Source organism: Lycorma delicatula, chromosome 4 (genome assembly GCF_047948215.1).
Source record: "Lycorma delicatula isolate Av1 chromosome 4, ASM4794821v1, whole genome shotgun sequence".
In the NCBI taxonomy this organism is placed as follows: Eukaryota; Metazoa; Arthropoda; class Insecta; order Hemiptera; family Fulgoridae; genus Lycorma; species Lycorma delicatula.
In genome coordinates, this window is record NC_134458.1 from 12967788 (window position 1) to 12991609 (window position 23822).

General features: G+C 36.3%; 1 protein-coding gene across 4 annotated transcripts in view; it reads left to right on the forward strand.

The window, feature by feature from the left end:
- mon2 (Mon2 homolog, regulator of endosome-to-Golgi trafficking) overlaps positions 1 to 23822 on the forward strand; it is a 195224-nt gene that overhangs the window by 14214 nt on the left and 157188 nt on the right. For 3 of the 4 annotated variants that reach the window (XM_075362346.1, XM_075362343.1, XM_075362344.1), the window contains exon 3: positions 18629 to 18811. In XM_075362346.1, the coding sequence (XP_075218461.1) occupies positions 18629 to 18811 (183 nt within the window). Of the gene's footprint in view, positions 1 to 1207; positions 1318 to 18628; positions 18812 to 23822 lie in introns of those variants that run through there. The other variant, XM_075362347.1, reaches the window with a different exon arrangement.

A 23822-nucleotide genomic window follows, 5' to 3' on the forward strand; every position in this document is an offset into this window, starting at 1 on the left:
CCAGTTTGTTTAATCTATCAATCGCTTCCTCACCTGCACTGCACAGTAATTCTACAGGTATTCCGTCTATTCCAGGAGCTTTTGTGCCATTCAAATCTTTTAATGCTCTCTTAAATTCAGATCTCAGTATTGTTTCTCCCATTTCATCCTCTTCAACTTCCTCTTCTTCCTCTATAATACCATTTTATAATTCATTTCATCCGTATAACTCTTCAATATATTCCACCCACCTATCGACTTTGCCTTTCGTATTATAAATCGGTGTACCATCTTTGTTTAACACATTATTAGATTTTAATTTATGTACCCCAAAATTTTCATTAACTTTCCTGTAAGCTCCGTCTATTTTACCAATCTTCATTTCTCTTTCCATTTCTGAACGCTTTTGTTTAATCCACTCTTCTTTCGCTAGTTTGCACTTCCTGTTTATAGTATTTCTTAATTGTCGATAGTTCCTTTTACTTTCTTCCTCACTAGCATTCTTATATTTTCTACGTTCATCCATCAGCTGCAATATATCATCTGAAATGCAACGTTTTCTTTCAGTTCTCTTTGTTCCGTCTAAGTTCTGTTCTGCTGATTTAAGAATTCCCTTTTTAACATTCTCCTATTCTTCTTCTATATTTTCTACCTTATCTTTTTTACTCAGACCTGTTGCGATGTCCTCCTCAATAATCTTCTTTACCTCCTCTTCATCAAGCTTCTCTAAATTCCACCAATTCATCTGACACCTTTTCTTCAGGTTTTTAAACCCCAATCGACATTTCATTATCACTAAATTATGGTCACTATCAATATCTGCTCCAGGGTAAGTTTTACAGTCAGTTCGCAAATTTTCCACACGTGCAAAAGAGCAGTAAATAGCATTAAAAATAATAAACCAGAAAACTCCAACTTTGCCAAACATATAACAGAATTCGTACAATCATAACAATTTCATTAAAATCTTAGATATTTCTTATAAAAATTATAAATACTTCTAATTTGAAAAAATATCATATATACTATAATAATAAAAATTTAATTAACGAACAAAAATTTAAAAAAAATGATATATTATTTAAAAACATACTAGATATATAGAAGTAATAATTTAATCTTATAATTATCTCTTTGATAACATGCTTCCATTTGATTTCATTTTAATCCACCAGAGTACATGTACATTCCTTCAGTATATTGGTAGGACCGGACAGTCATGACTGTTTTACATTTTAACTGTGATCATTTGAATTTTTGACTTTAATGCAATAATTTTATCTCCTGATGATGGGTTTCAAGTAAGCCGAAAGATCTTGAGTTCATAACAATGTGCTGGTAAGGTGGATTTCATTAATTGTTAATATTATTTATTTATATTTAACATATCAGCGGTACCATTTTTGAGAAATTAATTCTTAAACATAACCATGTAAAATTTGTATAAAAATATTATATTTTAAAGTTAAAGATAGACAAAATCATAGCTAATATTAAATTCAATAAAATATGCATTAAAATAATATTTCTATTAAAAATAAAGTAAATCCGCCATTATAACCATAAACAAAGCCAAAATAATATGAATTAATAATGAAATAAAAAATGTATGTATTAATAACAAAAAATAAATTTTCAATTATATTTTTCATATTCTGATATAGTACATGAATTAGGAAATGTCATGTTAATGAGGTAATAAAGATTATAGATCATAAGATTACAATCATAATGAAAGAGAAATATAATATAATGAAAATTAAAAGATTTATATAATAAAAGCAATAACATCAATTTTAATAATATAATACATAATAAAATAAATAGTTCAAATACTTATCATGAATTTTGAGATAGTATTGTCAATATGATACAGATTGATTTTAGTAAAGAGAAACTTAATATGATAACTTTTGCATGTAAAGATAACATTAAACAAGATAAAATAAAATACATAATGAAACAAATAATAATTTATACTGAAGATAGTATTTGTAAGATTCACAACAAAGAAATAAGGGATAATATTAGAAACAATATATCTAATTTAATAAATATTAATAATTATAAAATAAAGAATAAATTCATAAAGGACGATATAAATAATATAAATTCTAAATAATTGCAAAAACATATCAAAATTAAATTAATTAATAATAAAGCACATATATATATATAGTAAAAGCTGATTAAACAGGTACACACATCATCATGTATATAGAAAATTATACAGATAAAACTAATCAATTTATAGACTATAATAATTTTACTAAAATCAAAAATCCCAGAAATACATATATAAATAAAATCAAAACTAATCAAATAAATCTAAATATGTTATCCCGGATGATAAACAAAAACAAATTTTTAAAAATATCAATAATTATATGGCTTTACCAAAAATACATAAAAATAACCCACCAATAAGACCATTAATAGATTTTACAAATTCACCGACATATTTTTTAAGCAAATTTTTAGCTATCTATTAAAGGATTCAATTAAATAAAATAACACAATTTAAAAAATGGTATTATATCATAGATATTTTGCATAATGCTAACATAAACAATAACACAAAATGCACATCTTTAGATATTTGTAATATGTATTGTTATGTAGACTTAAATAAAACTTAAACTTTCATTAAAAAACATTTGAACAACAATACTGAAATAAATAAACATTATACAAACGAATTAATTAATCTGATTAAAATATGTTGTGAATGCAGTTACTTTACTTTCAACAATCAATATTATAAACAACCATCTGGCTTGGCTATGGGTGAACCATTGTCGGCAATTTTAGCAGAGATATAATTGCAGTTTTTAGAAGATACTTGATCAATAAAACTCTGACTCAACATAATATATTATTATATAAATGTTATGTTGATGACACTATAATTATATATAATGAAAATGCTCAAAAAGAATCAAATATAATATTAAATGAATTTAATAAAATTGATAAAATACATAAAATTTGCCATGGAAATAGAAAATGATAATTATTTTAACTTTTTAGATATAAAAATACATAATAATAAAATAGATAACAACATAAAGTTAGAAATACATCGTAAAGACACATTAAATAACACAATAATTAATAACCATTCATTTCATCGTTGGTCCCAAAAGATTGCCGTTTCTAATTCATTGTTATATAGAGCCATAAAATACAGGGTGTCCCATATAAAATGCAACCCATCAATCACTCATCCATGAAATTTCAAAAGTCAAGCTTACTCCCCTACTCGTTACTGAAATGGACTCGTCCAACATCTGATCATCTGACGCAGTAGAACACTACCGATAGTAACAACAATGAAATCATAACGTTCAGTGTATTGCTAGAGACAAGATGGTGTTTTCGCTAGATGAACGTGTTTTCATTATGGAGTCGTACTTCAGTACGAAATCAGTGGTTGCAGTGCAAGATTTGTTTTGCCATAAGTACCCAGATAAACCAGCTCCTAACAAAACATCAGTATTAAGGTTAGTTGCAAAATTTAGAGAGACCGGTTCTGTTAATAACGAGGAACACAAAAGATCTGCGTCAGTGTTGAGTACAGATACAGTCACTGAAATCAAAGACCGATTACTCGCCTCACCAAATAAATCGATCAGACGTTTGTCTGCTGAAATTAATTTGTCTAAATAAACTGTTCATCGGCCGACCAAACAATTGCAATTACGACCTTATCGCATTCAAACGGTTCATCAACTTCTTGAGCCCGTCAAAGAAAAACGGCTACAATATTGTCAATGGTTCAGTAGATTTTTGCGTGAGGGAATTAATGTTATGGATTCATTATTTTTCACAGATGAAGCACGGTTTCATTTGGATGACTACGTAAACAGCCAAAACAGTAGAATTTGGAGTGCTGAAAATCCCCACGTTTATCACGAAAAACAATTACATCCGCAGAAGTTGGGCGTGTGGTGCGCGATATCGCGGAAGAAAATAATCGGTCCTATTTTTTTCGAGTACACCATTAATGCAGTACGATATCAGGATATTTTATTTCAGTTCATTGCACTCTTGGAAGAGGAAGACAGACACTGCTGGTTACAACATGAGGGTGTGACATCACACTACGCAGGTTCAACTTCTGATTTTGTTGAGGAATTCTTTGGTGATTGTGTTATCGGTCGAGGGTTGTGGACACCAAGATCTCCAGATTTGACTGCGCCGTTTTTTTTTCTATGGGGTTACCTCAAAGAAAAAGCCTACAGAACACTTGAACAATTGAAAGTCAATATTGAACAAGCTGTATTAAATATCCAGCCACAAACTTTGAAAAAAGTTGCAAGAAACGCTGTAAAAAGAATTGAAGCTTGTATTCAAAAAGATGGCGGCCACTTCCAACATTTACACTAAATGTAAGGTAATGCATGGTAATAATAAAAATTACATTTACATTTACACATGCCTTTTTATTATTTCAATATCTACCAATATAAGGTTGGGTTTCGTTTTATATGGGACACCCTGTATCTCAAACATAATAAAATTTCCCTAAATAAAGAAATAGAAATAACTAAAACCTTGGTGTTGCTAACGGCTATAATGTTGGTACTATAAACAAATTATATAATAAAATAAACAATAAAATTAATTTAAATAACTATACAAAATTATTACCTGATAAATAGGATAAAATATAGACGTTTTAGTTAAAAAATTGAAAAAATATATTAAAAAAATGGCTTAACACCTGTATATTCTATTAACAACAAATTAATTTAATATATTAATAATAATTTTAATAAAAAAATCATATGATAATGGTTCCAAATTTGGTTAACAGGGAATATACAGGTTAGTTTGTGAGGATTGTGGTTTGATATACATGAGTATGACCAATTGCAAATTTTCCAGACGTGCAAAAGAGCAGTAAATAGCATTAAAAATAATAAACCAGAAAACTCCAACTTTGCCAAACATATAACAGAATACGTACAATCATAACAATTTCATTAAAATCTTAGATATTTCTTATAAAAATTATAAATACTTCTAATTTGAAAAAATATCATATATACTGTAATAATAAAAATTTAATTAATGAACAAAAATTTTTTAAAAACTATATATTATTTAAAAACATACTAAATTTAAAGAAGTAATAATTTAATCTAATAATTATCTCTTTGATAACATGCTTCCGTTTGATTTCATTTTAATCCACCAGAGTACATGTGTATTCATTCCTTCAGTATATTGGTAGGACCGGACAGTCATGACTGTTTTACATTTTAACTGTGATCTTTTAAATTTTTGACTAATGCAATAATTTTTATCTCCTGATGATGGCTTTCAAGTAAGCCGAAAGATTTTGAGTTCATATCAATGGGGGGCTGGTAAGGTGAATTTCATTAATTGTTAATATTATTTAAATAATATATTCTATTATAATTTGTTAAATTTCATACTGTTCATGTGTGCGTTGGATGTTGGTTTTATGCACTATGAGTAAAATTTGTACACTTTAGTTAATATCTTTTAATCTGTATCCTATTTCTATGAGGTGATTTACAAAATTTAATTCTTTTATCATTAGTGTCTATACGAGTTCCTTATTTATGTTTCATACTTGTACGTGTCCATACATAGCATAGATAGAATATATTTTTTGATTACAGCTTATGTGGTTTCCTAACCTTTTTAAGACAGTTGTAGTTTGCAACCTGATTTGCTACTGTGAAAGGAACCAATAATTAGCTCCAAAAGGCCTTTGGATGCAAACTTCTTTAGTTTGAAAGTTTTAATCTTAAGTTCTATTATATTCATTTAATATTTAATGAGATTTACTTAAACAATTTTGTTTTAATTACTCAATGGAAAAATTTAGTTACAGGAATTTACAATAATGGTTATATTGTATTTATTGGTTAAGTCCTTTATTTAAAAATAATTCCTTTTTTAAACATATTCTGTACTGGGTTTACTGTTTTAAATATATTTTTATTGTTCGTAATGTTCTTAAAAGGTTATATATGTAATGATCCACCATTAAAATTAAAATTTTATTGTTTAAGCCTGGTTTTTTATTCTCTCAGTAAGTATTTCTATTTTGCTAAAAATGTGTATGTATTTATACAAGGGTGAATCAAATTTAAACAGTAAGTTTGCTATTCTATAAGTTCTTCTATAAGTTCTATATTCTATAAGTTTGCTGCTCGGAACTGCAGTAAGCAGTTCCGAGCTGGATGGCTGAGTGAGGGGTTAATGTTCAGTGTGTTAGAGAGGGGGAACCAGTTTGGTTAGCTCCTCTGCTCTGTTCTGTCATCAGTACAGCCATCAGTGAGCAAGAAGTTCCGTTGTCTGTTGCACAGCATATAATCATAAAGTTTTTAATTCATGAAGATGTTAAACCTGTGGAAATTTTAACTCGTTTAAAGGTACTGTTTGGGGATACTACATTGTTCCAGAACCAAGCGTATAGATGAGCCAAGCAATTTAAGGGTGAGTAAGAAAGTGTAGAAAACGAAAGTCATTATTGACACTCAAGGTCAAGTCTCACAGCTGACAAGATTTGTGCCATTCGAGAGCTTATCGAAGATGATCTGTTAAAGAAATCAAGTCAGAAGTGGGTATCAGCTATGGGAGTGATCAATCCATTATCACTGATCATCTTGGCTTTAGAAAAATTAGTGGTCAGTGGATTCCAAGATTGTTGGCCGAAAATCAAAAACAGGTCAGGTTGGAGATCTGTGAGAGACTTCAGAATTGATTTTGGCAAGAAGGGGATGATTTTTTAAGGTGCATCGTCACATGTGATGAGACATGGGTCCATCATTACACTTCAGAGTCAAAAATGGTGAGTAAGGAGTGCTGAAGGAAGGATGAGGGCTGCCCAGTGAAGGCCCAAACCCGTCTGCCAGCCAGAAAAGTTCTTGCAACAATTTTTTCTGACTCAAGAGGAGTTTTACTCATTGATTTATTGATTATCTCCACAGTCAACAAATGGTGAATGCAGCTTACTATTGGCAGCTGCTACAGTCAACAAAAGCTCCCTGCTAATACAAAAGATGAGGTATGCCCATCAGAGATGTCATTCTTCTCCATGATAACTCTAGGGATAAATTGAAAAAAATGCACTGGAAAACCATCGACCACCTTTCCTACAGTCTAGATATGTCCCCCTGTGACTATTTTTTGTTTGTGCCCTTGAAAGAATCGCTTGGAACAGTTCAAAAACAGTGAAGATGTCGAGAAGCGTGTGCACAATTGGTTGACAACTCGTCCTCACACTTTTTATGAACAAGGAATATTCAAGCTTCCAAATGGTTGGCAAAAGTGTGTAGATTGTGCAGGATACTATGTAGAGAAGTGATGAATATATGAGTTGTGTATATTATTAATCAATAAATTTTTAAAACTAGAATTACCATTTATATTTGATTCACCCTCGTATATGTGGGTTTGTTTCTGTGTGATTTGTGTGTGGAAGATGGATTTTTTCAGACTCTACTATAATTTGAATTTATGTACAAAAGAAAAGCTGTTGAAGAAACAGAAACAATATTTGAATACTTAGAATAAAAATAACTTTGTTTTAAATATTAAAAATTGTTTATTATTTACTTATAGAACAGTTAGCATCATTTATTATATAAAGATAAGTAACTTTTTGTTTGTTTAATTTAATTGTTTGTTAAGCTATGTTATTATGTTTGTTTATTTAGCTTAATAGAAATATTCTCCATGCGTCAATATTATGTAATAAACAGTTGTAAACATATAGTAAATGCAGAATGACTTGATAATAGAATTTACTTTAAAACTTTAGTTAATCATTATAAATTATAATTATTATTGCCCTCTAGGCAAGAGGGCTATCTCCCGTCACTATAGGTGCCATGCTTCGAGACTCCCATTGTATATATAGAAGCTACCCTTAGAGTTTCTTTAAAACAACTTTAAAATTTTAAGTTTTACAGACTTTTAAGATGTTCACTGGCATGTAAATAAGCAACTATTTTTTCTTCTTTTCCATTTTTCAAATCAGCAGTAATAGCATTTCTAAGTCGGAAACTCTTTCTGAGGTCCTTATATATGGTACACTGTTCCATTAGATGCTTAACTGTAAGTGTTTTATTTTAAACACCGCAAATTGGTCTTTCTTCACCGGTTAACAAATATGAATTTGTTATTCGCGTGTGACCGATTCTAAGTCTGGTCACAGCCACTTGTTCTCGACGAGTCAACTTCACGTCGCTTTTCCATTTATTCAGAGAAGTTTTAACTGAGTTTAATTTTGTATTTAATCTTCTCCAATCAGTATTCCACCTGTTTCTTATTTTGTTAGGCAGTTTTTAACATCTGCTACCCATACAGGAATTACATCCAAGTTATCGCAGACTGTCGCCTTTCTGGCAGCTTCGTCGCGTTTTCATTTCCTGCAATACCAACATGCCCTGGAGTCCATACAAATACACATCACTGACCTCGTTTATTTAAAACATACAAAATGGACAGGATGTTTGTAATTAGAACGTCCTTAATGTTCTTGTTCCGAATTGCAACAAGTGCACTTGCAATGGAACATATTAGCCCTTTCTCTTCGCAAAAGTGTTCTGTGTAGCGAAGAGCTTGTTGTTTGGCAGTAAGTTCTGCCATATAAACACTGGCCATCAGCACTGTCTCTGGTATAGCAATTTCATATTTTCTTGTTAATTCGTGGTACATTATTCCGGCTGGTTTGGAATAGGTAGCACGATGTTCATATAATGCAGCCAAAGGATGGTTGTTTAATAGTTTGTTATTTAATGGGAAGGTAAAGCCCATATGTTTGCTACACATCTTAGCAGTAGGATCTCTCATCTATAATGTAGTGTCATTTTTCCGGCTTCGGACATTAGACTAGTCGCCGGACTTGTGCGGATTGCGCCTGTCGCGTATCGTATTCCACTGTTATGAATTACATCCAACTTTCTTAAATGCGACTTCCTAGCGGATGAATATACAATACATCCGTAGTTAAGTTTCGATTGAACCAATGCTTTATACAGTCTTAATAGTATTCCTTTATCTGAACCCCAGTTGATGTTGGATAAACATTTAATAATGTTTAGGGTTTTTTGCATCTATCACTCAAGTCCTGTATGTGTAATCCCCACATAAGGGATTTATCCAATAACAGACCTAAAAATCTCACATTATTTTTATATTGTATTGGATTGTTATCAGTGGTCAGAACAGGATTTTAGTGAAGAATTCTCTTCCTACAGAAGTGTACACAGCACGTTTTTTCTGGTGAAAATTGGAATCCATTATTCCTCGCAACTTCATTAAGAGCGTTAATTGCTTGTTGCAGATTGTACTTCACCATAGCTGTCTTGTTACTGGCATACACAATTGCCAAATCATCAACATAGACACTTTTGCTGATTTCTACTGGAGTAGGTAATATTAGTTTATTAATGGCGATCGTAAACAAGGTACCGCTCGATGGCGAACCTTGTGATATGCCATTTTCTAAGCTTTTTTCAGATGAATATTTCTGATATGTACTTGGAAAGTACGGTCATTCATATAGTTGCTGAGTAAAACTGGCAGATTGCCACGAATGTCCCATTCATGTATCTGGAGCATTATTTCATGTTGCTACATCATATCAAATGCCTTCTGAAGATCAAAGAAGACTCCAACACAATGTTTCCTTGTAATAAAGCTGTTATATACAATGTTTTCTAATTTGATCAGTGGTAGAGTGGTATTGCCGAAAACCTGCTTGATGTGAAGATATCAGGTTTTCTTTTTTTAAATCCAAATGAATCTATTATTTATCATTTTTTCAAGTAATTTTTCCATAGGGCACGTCAAAGAAATAGGACGGTAACTATTGGGATCTATCAGATTTTTATCTTTCTTTGGTACTGGAACAATATATGCTTTTTTCCACAGTTGCGGGTACATTCCATCCCGTCATGTCTGATTATATAGTTCTAACAATCTACGTTTTGCAGTGGTATTCAGCTGCCTGATCATGTTATACTGTATTTCATCCGGACCAGCAGCTGTGTTGCCTGCTTTCTCCAACGCTTTCACCAATTCTTCAATTTTAAAAGTTACATTGTAAGAGTAATTATACTCGGTTCTGAAATTTAGTTGATCTTCAAGTTCTGCTTTTTTCGTCCGAAAATCCTCATCTTAGTTAGCCGTTTTGTGCTGGCTTCTTCAAAGTGATTGGCTAATAACTCTACAATTTCGTTTGGAGTGTTTTTAATTTCATCTCCATCTTGATGGCTAGTTATGGGAGTAAAGTTTTTACGTTCACAAATCGCCTTCACTTTCTTCTAAACGTCTGATGCAGTTTTATTTCTGTCAATGTATCACACATATTGCTGCCAGGATCGTTTTTTAGAGTCTGTCATAAGTCGTTTTGCATACGCCCTGTATTTTTTAAAGGAAATTAGATTATCTACAGTGGGACATTTCTTAAAGGCGTTGTACGGTCTTTTCTTTCTATTTATAGCTTCACTTACTTCATCGTACCACCATGGAACGGGTCGCTTCTTAAATTTCCCAGATATTTTGGGAATATATCTTGATACCGAGTCAAGTATAGCATTAGCTATAGCGTCAACATCGGCTTCGATAACTCCAGTTGTTTCGGGGAGTATCGTCCTAGCTGTGAAGCTCGTCCAATCTGCCTTGTCAAACAACAATCTTTTGGAGATGGGATGTATTTTTCTTGTAACATCAGTTACAATTAGCACCGGAAAATGATCGCTTCCATATAGGTCCTCTAAAACATGGAAGGTCTACCTCGGTGCTATTGATCCACTTATAAGTGCTAGATCTATACAGGACGTCTATCATTAAAAAAAATTGCTGCACCATCATTTTGGAGAATGAGATCAGAGTTTGACAGGAACTTTTCCAATTCTCTTCAGTGGGGATCTACTCGATCCGACCCCGAAAGAAAATTATGACTTTTGAAATCGCCCATCAGTATTACGGGTGGGGGAAGCTGAGAAATTAACCGTGCTATGTCATCCTCTTTTCAGTCAAAATTCGGCAAGTATATGCTGCAGACTGTAATGTGAAGCGGACACTTCATTCTGAAGGCGACCGCTTGTAGATTTGTATTTAGATCAACAGCTTCGGTGGTAGCTCTAGTCGATGATAATATGGTTACTCCACCTCTAACTCATATTTGGCGGTTGATCTCCCCGAAATGTATCGTATCCTTTTAATTGAAAATTTTCATTTCAGTAGAAATCTGTTTCTTGCAGGCATATACAAATTGGATCTACATCATCTACCAAGCGTTGGAGCTCATGGATGTTTGACTAACATCCATTAATGCTCCATCTCGATTCCCCCCCGAGGGGAGAAGATCCCACCTCGTAGCGTGTCCGGTCGCTACACCATCCCCTCCGTTCCTAGCCAGTAGTGGCTTTAACGGAGGACATCTTCTCGCCCTCAAACTGATTGCGCACCACAGCTTTCAGTTCAGGCCCCGAGGGACATCTGCATCGGTAAAGTTCGCCCCGAGATAGTTTTATGTGTTTATGCCTTCAGAAAGAAGACAACGGACACCTGCAGCTACCACGTCGCCCTCAGGAACTAAGCTAGAAGCCTAACCGCGGAATGAAGACCCCGCGCCTAGTCCTAACTATTAAAGAGCCAATTACTGAACGTCTCAGATCCGTACTAACAGCCTCAATAACAAACTTTCCCACTAAAAAGTTTCACACAGCGAAATTTATACCTAGTTCCTTAAGAACCCCGCTTATTACTCAAAATGAGTTTCTCTCTGACTCCGCTCCGGTCCGCCCGGGAGAGGAGAATAAACGCCTACTACCGCACAGCTCCATCGCGGAGTCCCACGTGACATTCACCATCTTTCGCAAACCGCCGTCAAGACGCCCCTGCATACCACCGAAGCAGCACCCAGAGACGCCCCGCCGACTATCGTTAGCTCATAAATGCCCTCGTCGGAGCGCGACCGCACCCCCCGGGCAAGGATAACCATGCCCGTTGGCAGCGGCCGCAACTCCGCCGACAGCTAAATTCCAATACAAGACACCAATTACATCTAACCGAGGCACGCTGCCTTAAGCGCCTACCTTCGGCCAGTCAACTGCCCAGGCGGTCCCTAGCCACCCAGGTTCCTATCAACTACTAAATCCCTTCGGCAGTCTTGCTCAGGGCGAGGAAGCGAAGGAAGCCAGCAACTATAGTCCACACTCTACGAGTCCTCCAGTTGACTCGTAGATCCAAAACAGAATTTACTCTCTCGAGTTCCCTAGTAACTCTGGTACGCTCAGCTTCGTACCGGGGACATATGTGTAGGACATGGTCCACGGTATCATTGACCCTACAGTCCGGACAGAAGCCGGAATCAACCAACCTGGACCTAGCCAGTTTATCCCTAAAGGCACCATGTCCAGAGAGGAACTGTGTAGTGTGCCGATTGGGGGATACCCAGCTAACCGCTCGCAACTCTCTAACATTGGGGAATATACCATGGGTATAACGACCTGTCAAAGAAGTGTTCCACCTAACTTGCCAAGAGTCAAAACCTTGGTCTTCGATCTCACGCATACGCCCAGTAGTAAGAAGGCCAGCCTTCCTAGCAACATACCGCTGGCTACGTTCCGTAGCCGAAATATCCACAGGTTTGATGCCCGCGATCACAGTTACTGTCTCTCGCGAGACAGTCCTGTAACCACCGACAACCGCTAACAAAAGAAGACGCTGGGCTCGTAATAGAATGTCCTTATAACATTGGTACCGCAAACGATGAGCCCAGACGGGCGCAGCGTACAACATAATGGCCTCGCAAACACCTTTGTAAAGAATCCGCATGGTACGGAAATTCAACCCCCAATCGAATGGACCACTCTACGGACGCCGAAGAAAGCATCAACTGCCTTCTTCGTCATATACTGCAAGTGCTCCTTGAAGAGAAGCCTCTCATCAAGGATAACACCCAGATACTTTTGAAGAGCCACATACCTAATTGAACGGCCGTCCATCACAACCCGCGGATGGCGAGTTGCAGCTAGACGGCCCTTCAAAAACATCATAGTGGTTTTCTCCGCACTGAAAACCATCTTATGCTGAAGACAACAAAACCGCAAAACCCTACATGCCTGTGCCGCTCTGAGCTCAATCTCAGCACGCGAACCACCCTCAACCAGCAGCAGCCCATCGTCGGCATAAGCCACAACGCGACAGCCACCGGGCAAACGTAGCCGCATGAGAGAGTCAAACTCGATGGTCCAGACGAGTGGACCTAATACACTGCCCTGTGGACATCCTTTTGACAGGGTCTTTTCTACTTGCGAACTGCCGTCACGAAGGACAACAGTTCTTTCGCTGAAGTAACTCGAGAGAGTTCTAATTTCATCCCGCGTGCAACCACGCTTCTGCAATTGAAACAAGGCAGAGGGCCACCACAAGTTATTAAATGCCCCGGATATGTCCAAGAAGACACCGAGTACATATTTGCACTCACTGCCTGAAGCCAGATCCAGGATCCTAAGAATCGCGTCCTATGTACTCTTACCGGGTCTAAAGCCATACTGGTCGTCCATCAGCATGTGATTCGAAGTCAGCCTACTATTAATGCGGAGGTAAAGTACCTTCTCGAAAACCTTTCCAACAACTGGTAAGAGCGTCAGAGGACGGTAAGAAGAACTAACGGTGGGGTCCTTGTCGCCACCTTTGAATAATAACTTCAAAATTCCACGCTTCCAGCAAGCCGGGAAATACCCGGCGAATAAACACCTATTGAACACCCTAGTCAATGGGCCAAGAATTACAGGCAGGGGCAGGGTGCGAACAAGGAGCTCCACCGTAATACCATCATACACGGGGGCTTTGTTCCTAGCCAGGCTACAGATTACTTGGCGGACTTCCGCCTTAGTAATCTCCGAAGACACAGAGTCTGTATTGAAATCCACTGCCGCCTCTCGAACTCTCCGGTGATATGAGGTCTCACCAACCTCGGTATCATCGGAGAGCAGATCTTCCATCAGAAGAGATAGAACACGATCTTTCTCAACTACAACGCCGTTTTGGGTCGAGAGAGCCGACAGAAGACTGTCCTTTTTCCGCTTGTGACCAAGTACTCGATAAACAACACCCCAAGGGTCCTTATTCCCCTGCTCTTGAACAAAAGAGCGCTAGGAATCTCGCTTAGAAGTCCTAATTCTATGAAAATACTCGTTCCTTTTCTGACGATACTCCGCAAACAAGGCCTCGCGCCGGTCAGGATCACGCGCACACTGTGCGGCTCTCCTGAGTCGCTTTCGCGATGATCGCTTTCGCAATCATCGACTACAGACCAGTTCAGAATCCTACCAGGGATATCCTTACCTATGGTAACATCAATGTTGGTACCAAGTAAGGTCCTCCGCAATCCCACCGCGCCGGCGAAGGTAGCCAACTCGCCGGCGACATTGAACACCTCAAAACGGTGCTGCGCGATGAAGTCTTCTAGCAGTTCACTGCCGTCATCTGTGATCCCACTGTGCCAAAGAAGCGATTTGGCGTTCGCATCAACTCCTATAAGAATAGGACGACCCGCTGTCAGCCTGATAATTCTATCCCATCTTTCCAAGTGTAAGTCAGTGGGATCTCTGTACTGAAAGTACGAACTAACCACAACTAGGTCGAAACCATCCACAGCAAGCTTAACAACGACATGATGCGTATCAGAGGCTTGTCGTATAAAGACACTATCTATAGACTTCCTGCACAGAACGGCGGATTTACTTTCACCAACATGTAACTTATTCCAGCCTGAAAAACCTGGCAGGTTACCCTTGACAACGTACGGGTGTTGTAGAAGTAAAACATCGAGGCTCCGCTTTTCAACGACGTTACCTAACTCTACTTGGACCGCAAAGGCACCCTGGGCATTGAGTTGACCGAACCTAACCATCGAGCGAGTTGAAGTAGACCTCAACCGCTCTCAAATAGCTACCGCACTCCCTACTATTGATGGAGTGCCTATGATTATTGCGTAACCGCTTGCAGTTAACGCAAATCGGAGCCTCCTTCTTTTGCGGACAATCGTCACGCTTGTGGCCCTCTTCACTACAATGCGCGCAGACCGACGCATACTTACAAAACTTGGCCCTGTGGCCAAACCTACAACATTTGAAGCACCTCTGCACGTCAAGGTATTCCTTGACGCGACAAGAGGCAAAATCAACGAAGACCCTACCCTCGGACAAAAACTTCTGGTGGACACCAGCACCTAGTCAAAAAACTCCGTGATACCGAGAGGCATCACGCTTTCCAGTCTTGAAGACTAGCCTGCACAGCTCTTTGAACGTGGCCTCGTCCAAATCAGTATTCTGCTCCCGAATGAGAGACAGAACTTCTTCATCAGAGAGACTCCGCTCGATGTCATATATAATGACCCGGGGCTTCCTCAACCGCTTGGGGTCCACCTTAACCTCAAGCTTCTGTACCGCAGGAGAGTCCTTGATGACTTGGAACGTCTCCTTATTGTCCGCAACAACAACTAACCCTCTACTGGTCTCCTTTATATCACGAATTCTAAGCTGATTCCGATCACCACGAAGGGCTTCACGGAAATCGCGCTTTAAGTCCTGACTCGTGGTCTTCGAGCCCTCTGCCTTATTCACGAAGATTACCTCCGGCTTCTTAACCGCCTTGCTGGCCTCGCGTTTGGTTTTCAGGACCTCAGCGTAGCGTCTGGGCTGCACTGGGGCCTGGACAACCACCTTGGGAGCCTTGACCTCGTGGGGCTTGGAGGCCAAGGCCTCGAAACCCTCGCTAACCGCCTTAAAACCTTCCCTCAACTTGCCAAGTCGAGGGAGAATCGTTTTCCTCGCCCCCGAACTGACTCCGCCGGGAAGTGCCTCCTGGACTACTTTCAACAACAGGGCAGAACTGCCAGGTCTGCCCTTAGAATTCTTGAAGGCCTCTACTACAGGGGAGAACCGCACCTGGGTGGGTGCCCCTGTATCCATCGCTTCGCTGACCTCGTCCTCTGAGGACCATTAATGCTCCAATGAAGAATCGACTTGCTAATTGTAAATTAATTTATGGTCTTGGTTTGCCTTTCGGCCATCCTTTTTTTTCTCCATATTATGAACAGCTTCATGTTCGTGGAGAACGTCGTCACCCGTATAGCTCCCGGCCTCCAAATCAAGAGACCATCGAAGCCGCAGACGACGACGGACATGATCAGCACTGGGTTCAGGCGTCGATTGAGAGGCGGGAACTTGGCAGAACCCTGACACGGGAGTCTCACCAGTTACCGCCCCAGGGAGGGGGATACTTGCTCCTTTGTGTGGTTTTTGGTGGCCTCTGTGGTTTAGAGGCCACCTTGGTTGCAGGAGGCTTGGGAGCTTCCATAACAGACTACGAAGCAGTCAGTTTCTTTCAGTCACATCCAAAATTTCTCACAAACAGACATGGCCTCCTGGCTTGACATCCGTTTTCTTCTGTTCAAGAGCGCTTTTGTTTTTTGAAGATGTGTCTTCAGAAGGCATTACTGTTATCTTTGACTTTACGGTTTCTTTGCGACTGAAAGGCTTCATTTTGTTTCCTATTATCCTTTCAATCATGCTAGCCAAAGTGGGCGCAAGTTTACTGATACACTGACTTTCATCGACAGCAACTGGAGTAAGAACAGCAGCCGCAGCCTGAGCATAAGTTGTAGCTGATGTAGGTCTGCCGGCGTTTACAATTTTCTTTGCCTCAAGGTAGCTGATTTTCTGCAGGGTTTTGACTTCCTGCACAGATACTTCATCTTTGTAGACAGGACAGTTTTTGGATCTACATGAATGCTGTCCTTTACAATTGACGCATGTAGGAGGCTCCTTACATGGTTCTCCTTCATGAACTTTATCACCACACACGCATATTTGCAGTATCTTGCATGTAGCAGCGGTGTGCCAAAGCGTTGGCACTTGAAGCATTCCATAGGTTGTGGAACATATGCCTGCACATCCAAATGATTAATTCCTGCTTGAACTTTCTCCGGCAGGGTTGGCCAGTTAAAAGTGAAGACACGAGAGGCAGAAGGTAGAACCTTGCCGTTCCTTTTCATGTTCAATCTGCGACACTCTCTTACTCCTTGTGGTGTCAATTCTTCAACCATTTCTTGCTCCATGCAGTTCAGAAGATCCTGAAGACCACAATACCCCTTGTGGTATTAAGTGTGCCGTGCGGATCGACACGAACAACAAAATCTTCAATATTCTTGAGCCCTAGGATCTTCTGTGACTGTGCATCATTGGTGGTCTCCACATGAAGTCCATTAAAGGTTTTCCTGATTTCTTTAATTGGGCCTCCAGCACATTTAGTTATTTCTCGAGTAATGAGAAAAGGGCTCTTCTCCATTTTCCTGAAGGCTTCGATGTCGAATTCTACGGTGTCTGATACATTCGAAATCAATCCTTCAGTTCCTCAGGCAGAAAATGCAGAGAATCTCCTGCTGCTGGTGTCGGATGATACCTGCTCCATTGGTGGAGCAAGAAGCACATCACAGTCAAGATTGGATGTACTGTTTGACCCACCGACATCCTGATCCTGACTGACATCCCAGGACTCGCACGTGGCAGTGAAGAGGGATGGGCACTCCCTGTCCACACTTCACCCAGCATCGGCAAACAGATCACAGTCATGCTTCCCACCACCTAAAGATATCAATACTATTGTATTAGTAAAATAATGCTCTACACTATCATTCAAATGTTGCTGTCTGCAGTAGGGAGATTTCAAACAGTTTCATGATTGTTTAAAAGGATATAAATTGTTTTACATTATGATTTTGAAAATTTTATACAATTTATGACAATAATGATTATGGTATTTAAAAAATTGGATTGATAAAACAGTGTGTAATTATAAGTAAAAACAAATATCAAAAATATAGAATTTTAATTTTAGAATTAGCATTTACGATTAGAATTAGCAAGGATAAATGCAGTGTTGGCAAAAATTATTTTTATAGGTATGAGGGAATTGTTTCATTTTACCTAGAAGTTTAAAGAAGCTAGACCTTAAAAAAGTCATAAAGTTTTATGTTGTAACTATTACAGTTTAAATGTTTAAGTACTACAGTTATTGATGTGGCCAAGACACAAGACTTGGTTAATGAGATAAGTTTACTGTATGAATTGCTCTTGGTGTATAACTATTATAGTTTGTAAATTTTTATGTAATAGTCTTTATTTGGAAAGTACTACTGAAAAGTTGTATTTGTCAGTAGATATTATGAATAAATAAATGTTTATTCAATCAGTGTTAAAATTTGTGTTCAGATAATCAAAATTTAATGAAAATTAAACATATTTTTAGTGTGTATACCATTAGTATAATTAATTTAATATAATTGTTATTACAAGTGATTTATTTTTCATTCTTACATAAAATAGCTGGAACTTTAAATGCATGATACATTTAAGATTTTTTTTAAATTCAGAATTATTCTTCCCAGATAATGTTTATAAATTTGTATATCCATTTACTAGAACTTAGCTCTTCTGATCTTAAAATTTTAAATCCTAGACATTTTCAGCTTCTTAAGATTAATGTGATAGTATTTATTAAATTTATAACAAGAGAATTAGTAATAATTATGTGTATTTTCAAGTGTTTATTTCATGAGTTTGAATATTATCAATTTTATTAGATGTGCCTTGGAATAATTCAACGTTTAATAACAAACCAAGCAGTCGATCAAAAAGGAGCAAGATACATAACAGATACTCTATGGATGCTGATGGAGACTGGTACAGAGGAGGTTAAAGTATTGCAAAGTGTTACTCTTCTACTTACGACAAATACTGTCGTACATGGGGATATACTTGCAAGGGTAAATATGCATAATTGGTGATTCATAAAATTTTTCAAGTATTTGTATTTGCCATACAAATAATAAATAGATTTTGCATAATATTTAGGAGATTTTTAAAAAAGTATTTGATATAGTGTGCTCTTAAAAATGTTTAAAAGTGACTGTTCGTTGCTTGCTGCAATTTGCTTAGTAAGTAGTTCATTGGTTTGTATCATTGCTGATTGACTGTTACATTACACCTAAATTCAAATAATAAGAGTAAGTAAATTAGAATAAGAGTAAAGAAATCTTCCTTTGTTTTAGCCAATCCAATAGAAAGCATAAATAATAATTTAAGAAAACACAAACCACTGAAACCTTCAGTCCAGGCTACCTATCATGACTTAATGTACACCTCACATATAAGTATAGATTGATATCTACATGGACAGATATCTCAGGAAAGATAAGTTAACATTAACTGTAAAACCAATCAAAAAGATATTTCTGCCCATGAAAAAAATTTAAGGGTGAGGATAACCATTTAATGTTGTTTGATTGAAAAATTTCATAATAAGATTTGTATCTAACATGTTAATAATTACATGTGGTAATGAGAAAGATTTCAACTAAATTATTTTATGAAGTGTTTTTTAATTTAAATCTATTAATGATTAAATTAATAATTATAGTATGTAAGGGATTTAATAAATATTTTAATTTATGCTTCATTACATCAGAATGGTTAAATGCCCAAAGAAATCAAGTATGTCATTTGCATTTTTTTAATTATCAAGGTGTAGAGCATGAATCTGTCATAGATTGTGATAATATGTCTAAAAAGTGTTGTCAGATGGGTTTGATAAAGTGGATGGATGCATTAAGGCAAGTTAAATTCATCAATTCAGCATAAGGCCGTATGAGTTTAATGATGCACATTTACCAAATTAAATGAATGGGTTAAATCAGCATTAGTAAGTATTATGGCTAATGAAATTTTGCTTTTTCTTGCAAGATTCATCATATGAACCAAAAATAAAGCACCTTTTTGAGTGCTAAAGCAATATTTTTTGCTAATTTCAATTAATTTAATTTGGTTTAATAATCTTTCTCTATCAGTGCTTGGTAAGTACTGGAAAAATATTTAACTATTCAGAATGATGTACATCAGTTGGATTTTGTGTGGTCTTTTCAAACATTATTCTATGCTTAATATAATAAAATAATCGACTATTTCATTTGTTATCAACGATGTAAATTAGATTTATACTATCATGTTTACAACTGGTGTATTTTACTTTAATGTAGACTATTTTGGTTATTTTTAACCATTACTTTCTGAGGTCATTGTAAGTATTTTCATAGAATTTCTCTTACTTTTGGCTAGAGGGCCCTCATTTGACTTTTCTTTCCTCACCTCTTGTATAGCAAGCAGATGCTTTAGCAGGCATGCAGAAGGGTCTGAATAAATATAATATGTATTTGTGTACAGCCACCGCCAAGTAATGGCAAGCTTTGGACTGGAGATGATTACTACCCAGTGTATTATGCATCATGTTTATGCTACTAAGAGATGACATCATGGTGTGCCAGTGTTTCAGAGAACAATAGTATAGCAGTGATGTGTGGGCTGATCATCCTAGCTCGCCGTTACATGGCAGCTACTGTATGTATATGTAAACAAATACAAACACACACACACACACACACACATACACATATATATATACGAGGTGTGAGAAAAGTAATGAGATTGGTAACACTGCGATCGATCTGGCAATGCTGTGTCTACCAGTCTGTGCTAGACCGGTTTGTTCATCCTTTCCACATGCTCAGTATGAGTTCCAACTCCGTTCAGCCAACACATTATTTTTGGCAGCGCCATCAGTGAAGTTGTGCTTTTGTTATGTGTTATGAAAATGGAGCATTGAAATTTAGAGCAACGTTGTGCAATCAAGTTTTGTGTTAAACTTGGGGAATCCGCTAGTATGACCTTTGAAAAGTTGAAACAGGCCTATGGGGAACATTGCTTATCAAGAGCACAAGTTTTCCGCTGTCACAAATATTTTTGGAAGGCCGAGAACACGTTGAAGATCAACCTCGCTCAGGGAGACCTTCAACTTCAAAATCTGACAAAAATGTTGAGTGTGTGAGGGTTCTTGTGAGATCAGACTGTCGTATAACAATAAGGATGATGAGTGAACAGTTAAATTTAAACAATTTCAACCGTACATCAAATTTTAACAGATGATTTGGACATGCGAGAGGTTTGTGCAAAATTGGTGCTGAAAAACCTCACAACGGAACAGAAGGACAATCGAAGCGTGCGTTGATCTTCTTGAGAGGATTGACAATGACCAAGAATTCTTTAATCATGTAATCACAGGTGATGAATCATGGATATTTGAGTACAATCCTGAAACAAAGTGGCAAAGCGAAGAGTGGCACACTCCGTCATCTCCTTGACCAAAAAAATGTCAAATGAGCAAATCAAAGATCAAAACCATGTTAATTTGCTTTTTTGACAGTAGGGGTATCGTGCATAAAGAATTTCCTCCAGGACAAACTGTCAACCAAGTGTTTTACAAAGGTGTCCTTGAAAGGCTCAGGAAAAGAGTGATTCGTGTAACACCAGATATTGCAGACAAGTGGATGCTTCATCATGACAATGCCCAATGTCACATGGCCATTTCCATCAGGGAATTTTTGATCTCAAAATGCATTCCTATGGTTTCTCAACCCCCCTATTCACCTTATTTGAGTCCTTGTGACTTTTTCCTTTTCCCGAAATTGAAACCTGTCTTAAAAGGATATCATTTTGGAACTCTGGAGAACATTCAAAAGACTGTGACCAACCAGTTAAAAGCCCTACCAGTTGAAGCCTTCCAGCACTGCTACCAGGAGTGGGAACAACAACTCCGCTGGTGTATAGCTGCCCAAGGGAACTACTTTGAAGGGGATAATATTGTTTGAAAAGAATAAAAACTTTGGTAAGTAAAAAGTCAGTCTCATTACTTTTCTCACACACCTCGTATATATATATATATCAAAATGAGATTTCTGTGACTGTGGAAATCGATGATCACAGAATTCTCACACCTGCCTTAATTTTAATGATTTTAATTCTTACATCTGGCTTTTTGTCTGTGTATTGTATAAAGAACAGCATATCTCATCTCTTGTTATGATCTTGCTCAGAAAATTTTGATTTTGATAAAAATTGGATGAAAATTTTGGAGACCTGATCAGCTATAGTGATCAGGTCTCCAACCAATGTTTTGCAAGTTTATTTCTGATAGATAATATTTTTGGAACAATGTGGTGACAAACACAATGCATGTTCAGATTATTTTGGAGAACACTGGCAACTTCCAGCTGACATCCCAATTATTAACGCTATTTCCTTGACAGAATATTTTCTACCCCTTAGAACAACATTTTCAATATGTTGTTATATCCACTGTGAATGCCAGCTTCAATTGTATAATAACCATTACTAAAATGCTTGCCAATCACAAATCATTGCTTTCTTCATTTCTGAATCTCTGTATGGCTGTTCAAGTAGCATTAATGTCTCTGAAGGTGATTTTTTACGGAAAACACAAAATTTGATATTTGTGCGTTATTCAGTGAGTGAAATTTCTTACTGTGACATACAGAATATGAAAAAACCAGTTTTCGTATTGTTATTTGTGAAACAAGAAACATGTGAAAAAAACTTCTTTGTTGCAACTGCTATTTTAAACTGTATGGAGCAATTCCGGATACTATTTGAACCTATCTTATGTGTTTGTGCATGAATGTGTGTGTATGTGTGTAAATAATTTTTTTTTTTAAATTCATTAAATTGATCACTGTGCTAATAAAATTTAATATTAAGTGAATTATAAACCACACAGTAAATAGTTAAACTTTCCATATTACAAGTAATTTCAAAAATCGATTTTTGCTGGAACCTACATCTTCAGTTGTTATAAAAGTCTCAAATTATATTAAAACATATTTATTTATATGTTAATTTGTTGAAATTGTTTTTTTGAAATTTATTATGAATGAATATGCAAATTCTGCTTCGCAGTACTGTAATGATGAAATATTTAAAAAGTCTTATTTTTCTTTGTTTTATTGTCATTATTGTCAACCATAAGATTATATTTTTATGTTTTTAATTAAATCATCATCTGTGATTGTGATTTGGGGGTTCTTATTGTTTGCTCTAACAAATGGCCAGCTGAATTAGATGTACCTTTTTTTTTGTATTTGTAAGCTGTGTAATGTTCTGTAAATCTTTATTTTAAATGATCTATTTGTTTTACTAACATAAATATTATTACATCTGTTATATTTAATTTTATATATTTCTCTTAAATCCTCTCCGTTATTTTTATTATTGTTATTTTTTAAATATTTTGTAATATGATTATTTGAATTATATGTCTTTTTATATTTATTTTTGTCATATATATTAGTAATTTTATTTGTACAATTGAATTTTCGGTAAAAATTATTATTAATCTGGGTTATTTTTAATATTTGACACTATAAATACATACATGTATGTATGTATATGTGTGTATATATATATATATATATATACATACATATACATATACATTTACAGGATGGCTAGGAAATCACCGTACCCCCTACAGTTAGAACTAAAACTTTGTAATGAGTTAAAAATGAAAAATACAGTATAATAATAATGAAATATTTTATTTACTCACTGTTGTATAATATTAATTTTAATGGTCCTGTGGGTCTTGCATTTGCCTTGATGTTGCATGCACAATTCTATGTCGCCACGTCCTCTGTGACGCAACAGAGCATTTATGGTGTTACATTATGGAATGTGTCCCTCACAGTGTCATGCAATTCTTCATTTGTGGTGGAGCAATGTGCAGATACATGTGCCTTGATAATGCCCCATAATGAATTGTTTGGTATGGTGAGATCAGGACTTCGTGGTGGCCATGATAACAGAGCTGGTAACACTGGTGTACCATAGCTAATCCAATGTCCTGGAAATTTTTCATTCAGAAACGCACAA